Here is a 9,372-nt window from a genome sequence, read left to right as displayed (position 1 = left end):
TATAATATAATCTAATGTGAATTAGCAACAAATTGCTATTTTTAAAAAACTAGCAAGAAACTTAAATTTAAAATCACATATAATATTTAATATTACATTAAACATATAAAATATAATCTCTTATCATCAGTCCCAAAATCAAAAACTAAAATAAACATAAACTTAAACAAAAATAAATAAATTGTTTAATTAAAATAGAATATTTATTTCAAAATTTATATAACATTAATATAAATTTAATAAAAATAATTAATAAATTCTATAAATAAAACTAAGCAAACGTGCTTATATCTAGTGTATATATATATGGAAGACTTCTCAATGGTTACTACTATACATTGGTACTAACAATTATGATGATTTGACAACATAGTGATTTGGTATAACAAGTCACCAACAAGTAAATATTTTTTTCTACATTAATTTCGAATTTAATTAATTTTTTTTCCTATAATTAATGGTGTTTCGAACTAATGAGAAACAATAGCTATATTTTAAAATTGACATGCATTTGAAAAATGAAAAGCTTACAATATTATATTTTCATAATAAATACACGTTTTTCATCAGGTATTCTTTCAAAAAATTTTGAAAAAAAATCAAAATTTACTTTTAGAAATATTAATTAATAACTATAAATATGGATCATTGATCTTAATCAAATTATTAACATTAAAGTAACTATATTCATGGTAGTAACTAATAAGAGTGCACCCATATATATATAACCAATTATCACTTAAACACGTGGTGAGACTTTCTCACTTTCTTTTGTTTTCTCTCAAGACATTATCCTCCTGTTCATGAAACAGACTCTCAACAATGCCAATCTTGGAACTTTCAAAATCAACAATTTTTCATTCTTATTCAAAATAATCATTCCTTCAAATTCAATATTACAATTCTAGATACTTACTAATATAATATTAAGCTTTGAACCCAACATTTAAATTTTCTAATTGGACTGATTCATACAATTATCTTCCATTATAATAATCACATTTGTAAAACCAAATCAGAAAGGAAAAGTGTAACAAGAAAGAAGACGAAGCAGTCTCACTCACTGATAAATCAATTATTGTTGGAAGTATTCTTCGTATATTTTCGACTAATAAATAAACAATACATTGTATCTCTTGTATCATTGGCCAGGTAATTGGAAAGTTGAAAAAATAGCCAAATTGATACTTTAGATATGTTATTATACGTGGTCCAATTTCAACGTAGACGAGCAAGTCGGTAATAAGAGAAAATTATTTTGAAACAAAGAGAGAATTATTTTGACTGACCATACATATGGCCAACAGCTCCCACTTATGTGTATTATATTATAAATTAATATCCCATTTTCTGGAAGTAGAATGGTAAAAGAAAGAAAGGTATATATATAAGGAGCACTCGAGATTCATTTCTTACACAACACAATCAATATTAACTAGCTAGAACATCTTTCTTTCTCTTAAGCCCTTCTCTTGTCTTAAAAAAGAAAAGAAAAATCCCTTCATCTTTAACTATAAGTTTTTTTTTCTCTTTAATTAAATCTCAAATAATCTAAGTTATTTATTGCAATGGAGAGAGCAAGGTCATTCTTACAATCTCCAACTTATGGAAATGTCATCACTGTTCTTAGCATCGATGGTGGAGGGATAAGGGGTATTATTCCCGGCACCATTCTCAGCTGCCTAGAATCTGAGCTCCAGGTACGTACAAAACGACGCCGCATCCACATGCAACTTAATATTATAACGTGTTAACATTATGTGGTTTAATATATATATTCATTTTTTGTGAAATTATACAATATTATTCTTATTGATTCTCAATGGTTCGATTATGTGTTACAAAAATATATCCATGCAGAGACTAGATGGCGAGGAAGCAAGAATTGCAGATTACTTTGATGTGATCGCTGGAACTAGCACAGGTGGGCTCGTTACAACCATGCTCACTGCTCCAGACGAAAACAATCGACCATTATTTGCTGCCAAGGATATCATCAAGTTCTACCTTGAACACGGTCCTAAAATTTTCCCTCAAGAAAGGTATAATTAATTAATGGCTCTATATATTGGGCAGCTATAGCTATATATAATTATCCAATAGATTGATCGAACAGTTGTTAATTTTAGGAAACCTAAGCTCACAACATGTTAAGTGTGTACATAAAATTAAGCCTAAACTATATATATAACCAAATTTTTTCTCAAACTCAACAAAATCTAAAACAGTCTGCATGTATTGATCGTATATGAAATATATATATATTTATAGATATATATATTGACGTTGGAATTCATACATATGCAGCGTGCCAGTACTTGGTGGTGCGTTGGAGACAATTAGAGCTATAACAGGTCCAAAATATGATGGCAAGTATTTGCGTAACTTACTAAAGGAAATACTAGGAGATCTGCGATTGCACCAGACATTGACTAACGTTGTTATCCCAACCTTTGACATAAAGCGCCTCCAACCCACTATCTTCTCTAGCTATGAGGTAATTAATTTACTTAAATCTATATTATTACATATCATTCAGACCCTTTTACTCTAAAATTCTTAATTTTATAATTTTCATTTGGACCTGGTTTTAGTAATTAATTATCATTAATTATGTTGTATTAGGTGAAAAAGAATCCCAGCCAAGATGCCTTGCTCTCTGATATATGCACCGGAACTTCAGCTGCACCGACCTATCTTCCGGCCCACAGTTTTGAAACCACACATTCAAACGGCCAAGTTAGAAAGTTTAATCTCATCGACGGTGGTGTCGTTGCTAACAATCCGGTAAATTAATTCATATATATAATATTGGGTTTTCGAAATTTAATTTTTCGGGATTAATAATAATTGTTGTAAATATTTTCAGGCTTTGGTGGCCATAAATGAAGTGTCAAAGGAAATCCATCAAGGAAATCGAGACTTCTTTCCGATCAAGCCTACGGAGTACGGCCGATTTTTGGTTGTGTCGTTAGGAACTGGTACGCCAAAACCTGATGAGAAGTACAACGCAATTGAAGCAGCTAAGTGGGGTGTTGTGGGATGGCTGACCAGCCACCATTCCACTCCTTTGGTCGACATTTTCACTCAAGCAAGTAGTGATTTGGTCGATTTTTTCCTCTCCACTATATTTCAGGCTCTTCAATCTGAGAAAAACTATCTGCGAATCCAAGTACGTTGATCATATTTTAACCTAGCTACATGTAATTAATACATGATTTACTTTCATTAACGATCGAGATCTTATTGTATTTTGATTATATAATAATAAATCGGTGAAAATTGCAGGATGATACACTAGGTGAAAAGGTATCTTCTGTGGATATTGCTACCAAAGAAAACTTGAATGAACTTGTTAAAGTTGGAGAGGCTTTGTTGAAGAAACCGGTTGCCATGGTAAATTTGGAGACTGGTTCTTTTGAGCCTTGTCATAATGATGTGACAAATGAAGAGGCTATCAGAAGGTATATATATATATATATGTATACATATACTACTCGTTTATTATAATCATATATAAATATGTAGACTAAGTATATATATATACATAATTTCCTCATGAATATATAAGAAAATTATGAAATAATTCTTATTTATTTTTTGTGTAGGGTTGCCGGAATACTTTCCCGGGAGAGAAAGGCTCGTGAGGCTAAGTCACCAATTGCAAAAGTTGCGACTACAAGTTCAAAATAAATGCTTAATTGTGTGCTAGATATATGCTTATCAATTTACTCCAATATTAGATATTTTTGTTTTGGTTAAATTATAGCTGAGAAGCTATGATATATATATATACTACTGTGTTCTAATGGATTATATATACCATTCTTTATTTGTAATATTTACGCTTTATGAATAAAATACCCAATTGGTTTCCATTTTATTGACCCATTTTCATAATTAATTCTAATTTATAATTTGATCAATCAGTTGTTGCTTGTATGCAATGCAAGATTTAATGCCGAGATATATACATTAGTTTTCTTTTTAATATATGTTATTTGTCTGAATTTCTATGTCGTTGTTATTATTATTATTAATAAAATATTATATATACGACAACATTTTACACTTACATTGTATGACACGGTGGGCTTTTTAATGTAATATTCAACTAGGTATAATATTAATGAATTTTGAAGTAAGATTAATATGCTATAGGCTTATATAAATCACATATAACCATTGACATTTTCACATCTTTTTAAATTGTATAATTAAAATTAATTACACATCCACATGTAATTTATGAGTATTGTTATAAAGCAGACGATGCCCCAACACCTACATATACTTTAATTGAAAAGAATAATCATTCAACTACAACTGTATTTTTTTCTACCCATTAATTAGTAGAGATTAGTTAGATGTTGTGCATCATATTTCAACACGTTAATACAAAAAGTAAAAAAAAATCAATTGATGATTCCAACTGCCCAGTTAGTAGATATTGCGTGGTTGTAGAAATTGTCTTGATATTGATTTGATATTCTTGAGTTTGAATTTTCATCCTCATCTTCAAATGGAAGAAAAAAAATAAAGCATTAGAGAAATTATATTGGCCTAATATATTTTTAATTATATATAGTCGTGTCGCATCATTCTATAAAATATAGATAAATTAAATTTATTGTTCTTTATTGATCAACAATAATAGAGATTACACCATACACAGTTGAGGAGAACACAAACTTCACACGGTACAAACTCTCTATCTTACACCCTGTACCCCGTTACATCCAAACACTCAATTTCTAACAGTCTTGAGTCACTCTCTCACTTGATATACAAGTTCTACAAGTTCTCTCTCTTTCTCTTGGTCTAATCACTTTCTTAAAATTTTTGATGTGTCGTTCAAACTAGTTATCCACAACAAGGAAAATGGGTTTTTACTTCGGTTTTTAAACTTGATTTATTTCAGTTTTCGCTAAAATTCGCAACCGCAGTAGTTCGGAGCAAAGTAAAAACTAGTTAAAAACCGAAGTAGAATTTTCACTTTCTACTTCGGTTTTTACATAATAACCGAAGTAGAAAGTAAATATACGCGACCATCCTTAGCATTTTCTACTTCGGTTCTTAGGTAAAACCGAAGTAAAAGGGCTACTTTCAACTTCGGTTTTTACTAAGAACCGAAGTAGAAAGGGGACTTTCAACTTCGGTTTTTACTAAGAACCGAAGTAGAAAGGGGACATTCTACTTCGGTTCTTAGTAAGAACCGAAGTAGAATGTGCTCGCCTTTTTATTTAATATATATTTCTGATTATTTTTAAATGGATGATTTCTATTTATATATATATATTTTGGCCTAATTTTATTTAAATGGTCTAATTAATATATATAAAATATTTTAGTATAACTTAAGTCACCGATCTTTTATTTTTTAGCGGTAATAATTCATAACATTCATGTTTAGTCCCTATTTTAACGCACGAATAAAGGGTTTGAGAAAATATGCACAAATTACGTAAAGTTGGAGACTTTTGCCAAATATATATATATATATATATATAAGACTTAAATGCTACATTTGTAAAAGAACAGAAACTTTAGCCATTAATTACCCTAAAAAATAAACATCATGTTTAATTCAGCAAGCATGCATTATTTAGGTTTAGCCTCTAATGTTAAAGCATATTAATGGATATATATTTATATATACAAGGTATTTCTTAAAATATAAAAGCATGTATTATTTATATATTTAATATCTAAACTAAAATATTATAGAATTAAGTTAAATGCATCAAATAAAAAATAATATCATACCCAAGTGCTCTAACACGCCCTGGGTGCTCAGGTGTCCCTAAAACCTGCGTTAATATGTCATTTCGACCCTTTGCAATGATTTCTCCACTACTAACTTTTTCTTTCAGCTCATTCTGTGGAACAAACCAGTGGTCACTTATATTAGTGACTTATAAGAACTTTATCATTCCTACATTACTTTAAAATACTTGCTTGAAACCACTTCAATTCTTGCTTCAATTTATTTGTCCAAATCTGTGACAAGAACCTTCTTCTTTTCTCGTGCTTTTCTCGTACTAGGTTCTAGTCTTATAAATTTTTTAAAAAATTCGGCAGAGTATCCTCTGTTTCTATAGCATACCGTAATTTCATAATTACCTATAAAACCAATTAAAACAAACACAATAATCAAGCATAGATGAATCCATCATTATTAGGTTCTAGTCTTATAAAATTTTTAAAAAATTCGGCAGAGTATCCTCTGTTTCTATAGTATACCAAAATTTCAAAATTTCCTATAACAACAACACAAACAAACACAATAATCAAGCATAAGTCAATCCATCCTTATATCACCACAGCACGCAAATTTCCCAGAGCCTACTTCACTAATTTTCAAACATAACTTTCACTAAATCTAATATGCATGATTACATTTGCCTTATCTTTATACATAAATCGTGTAGTAATATAAATAAAAAAAACAACTAACCTTCAATATTACTCTTCAATGCACCCGAAATGAACAACAAAGTTCACCACTCAATCAACGACCCTACTAAAACATTACATAATTAGTAAACTACATAATTAATTATCAAACCAAATAATAAAAAAAAATCCAAACTTGTTAATGAAACTAATGAACAACACTTTGATCATCTTCAAGCTATTTATTTTTTTTCAAATATTTAAAAAACAAATTTATCTATTGTCACAATTTCTAAAATTCACTAATATACATATATATATTTATAATAAACCTAATTTTTATCACATTATTTAACCTAACAAAATAAACAAATAATTATAAAAGTTAACAAAATATTAATTATATTAATTATAAAATTCGAAATAATAAAAAAAATAAAATAAAAAAAACATAGAAAAATAAAAAATTATCATCAAAACCATATTTTAGTAATATATACCTGTTTTGAAGCTTAAAATCCCCTTGCAATGACAAAACTCCGGTTAAAATCCAGCAAGAAACACCAAGAAATAATGGAGAAAATACCCACGGCCAAATGCTTTTTTTTTCTCTAAAAAACAAAAAAAAAAAAACAGATTTTTGGACTATATTTCTGTTTATAGTGTAGAAAAGCAGCAATAAATAAAGAAAAAACAAAAAAAAAAGGTGTGGAGAATGAAAATGGGTCTTGGCTTACGGTTGTTAATGGATGTTTTTGGGGGTTTTTTTGCACAGATGAGAGAGTAGGGCTTGAGGGAGATGACTGTTCGGGTGTTAAAAAAGGGTTATAAAACCCTTTAACTTCGGTTTTTACCTAAAAACCGAAGTTAAAGGTGCACAAGGGAATAATGGTTGTGCACATTTCACTTTGGTTTTTAGGTAAAAACCGAAGTGGAAAGTGCACTTTCGACTTCGGTTTTTACCTAAAAACCGAAGTGAAATGTACATAAGGGTCGCATTTGGCTTGACCATTTTTTTGCATTTTTATTATCTCTAACCATAAGTCACGGGCTTGTGCAACCAAACACGACCCTCTTCACTATGAATTTTTCACTTCGTTTTTAAAAAAAAGTGAAGTAGTATGTAATTTTTTTCAGGGCTCCATTTTCAAAAGTGAAGTAAAAGAGTTTGGATAGGTTTTTACTTCGTTTTTTTGTATGCTCACTATAAAAACCGAAATAAAAGCCTATATTTCTAGTAGTGATCTCTCTCTCTCTCTTTCTCTCTCTATATATATATATAAGACCAACTTGTTAGGTGTAAGTGTGACGTGTTGGTTCTGTTGCTGAGCCGTTTTAGTCAATAAAGAAATAAAATAAGGTTAAGAGTAGGAGAAATAAAATATGCTACAATTTCCACCATATTTCTTCTAGTCTTAACTCGAATAGTAACATATACATTTGGTGGTATACTCCATTTTCAATCACAGATCACCAATACTCAGTAAGCTTAGGCAGTGTTTCAGCTTACTGAGTGTAAGGACCTTAGTCCCAAGGTCTGTTGGATTCTCTTCTGTAGGGACTTTCTCAAGCTTCAAAATCTTATCTTCAATTTTCTCACGAATCCAAAACAACCTTATGTCAATGTGTTTGCTTCTATCATGGTGCACAAGATTTTTGCATAGATGTATTGAAGAAAGGCTATCTGAGTAGATAATTCCTTTACCCTTGATCATTCTCAACTCTTGCAGCAATCCTTGTATCCAAATAGCTTCCTTGAATGCCTCTGTGGTTGCCATAAATTTAGCCTCTGGGGTTGACAAAGCAACAACGTGCTGAAACTAAGATTTCCAGCAAACACAGTTGTGATTTGTCATGAAAATGTATGAGGTAGTTGACCTTCGTGAGTCCCTATTTGCAGCATAATCCGAATCAACGAACCCTTCAAGCAAAACTTTGTCAGATTTTCTCTCATAGATCAAACCGTAACAAGCAGCACCTTTGATGTATCTTAGAAGCCATTTGAGTGCTTGCTAATGTTCTAGACCTGGTTTAGACATGTATTGACTTAGAATGCTTAGAGCATGAGCAATATCTGGTCTAGTACTTACCATCAGGTACATTAAACACCCCAAAGGCATTGCATAAGGAACCTTGATCATTTCTGCCTGTTCTACATCATTTTTCGGACATTATTCAACAGAAAGTTTGAAATGAGCTAACGGTACTGTTGTCTTCTTAGCCTCTTGCATGTTGAATCTCTTTAAAACTTTGTTGATGTAATTTCTTTGCTTCAAGTACATTCTTCCATTAAGTTTTTCTCTTGAAATTTCATTTCCAAGTATCTTCTTAGCTGTCCCAAGGTCCTTCATTTCAAATTCATTCTTTAACCTTTCATTAATTGTTTTGATAACATGTTTATCCTTAGCAAGAATAAGCATATCATCTACATAGATTAATAAGAAAATAGCTGTAGGTTTCTCCAAGTCTTTGTAGTAAAGACATGTATCATATTTTGACTTGATAAAGCCAATATCTTGAACATAAGAGTCGAATCTTTTGTTCCATTGCCTTGGTGACTGCTTAAGACCATAAAGAGACCATTTTAGTAAGCAAACCATTTCTTTTCCTTTATGTTTCACCTCGAAACCTGGTGGTTGAGACATATAAATCACTTCTTCTATAAAACCATTTAAGAAGGCTGTCTACACATCAAACTGTTCTACCTCAAAATCCAATTGTGTTGTAATTGACAGCAAAATTCTAATAGTTTTGTACTTCCCTATAGGTGAGAACACTTCACTATAGTCAATTCCTTCCACCTAAGTGAAGTCTTTTGCAACTAATCTGGCCTTAAATCTCACTTTTTCATCTGGTGTCATCCCTTCTTTCACCTTGAAAATCCATTTACAGTCTATCACTTTCTGATTTTCTGGTTTGGGTACAAGCTGCCATGTTCCATTCTTAATTAGTGCATCCATTTCTTCTTTCATTGCT

At 30.6% G+C, this 9,372-nt stretch overlaps 1 protein-coding gene across 1 annotated transcript; it reads left to right on the top strand.

Annotated features, from left to right (window-relative positions):
* Window positions 1-1,436: 1,436 nt before the first annotated feature.
* Window positions 1,437-3,775, top strand: LOC133784422 (patatin-like protein 2). Its single transcript, XM_062223775.1, has 7 exons — window positions 1,437-1,700; window positions 1,861-2,042; window positions 2,308-2,497; window positions 2,626-2,787; window positions 2,870-3,172; window positions 3,289-3,464; window positions 3,609-3,775. Exons 1-7 carry the CDS (start codon window positions 1,569-1,571, stop codon window positions 3,691-3,693), a joined length of 1,230 nt encoding a protein of 409 aa, XP_062079759.1. The 5' UTR covers window positions 1,437-1,568; the 3' UTR covers window positions 3,694-3,775.
* Window positions 3,776-9,372: the final 5,597 nt, after the last annotated feature.

This window comes from Humulus lupulus, chromosome 6 (genome assembly GCF_963169125.1).
Source record: "Humulus lupulus chromosome 6, drHumLupu1.1, whole genome shotgun sequence".
Classification (NCBI taxonomy): Eukaryota; Viridiplantae; Streptophyta; class Magnoliopsida; order Rosales; family Cannabaceae; genus Humulus; species Humulus lupulus.
This window is presented reverse-complemented; position numbering and strand designations above follow the sequence as displayed.

What these genes read in the sequence shown, in the direction of transcription:
- LOC133784422 (XM_062223775.1), top strand. Translation starts at nt 1,569, where the DNA reads ATGGAGAGAGCAAGGTCATTCTTACAATCTCCAACTTATGGAAATGTC. An exon ending in CTATCTTCTCTAGCTATGAG is followed by an intron (nt 2,498 to 2,625) that starts GTAATTAATTTA and finishes ATGTTGTATTAG; the next exon opens with GTGAAAAAGAATCCCAGCCA. An exon ending in AAAACTATCTGCGAATCCAA is followed by an intron (nt 3,173 to 3,288) that starts GTACGTTGATCA and finishes TGAAAATTGCAG; the next exon opens with GATGATACACTAGGTGAAAA.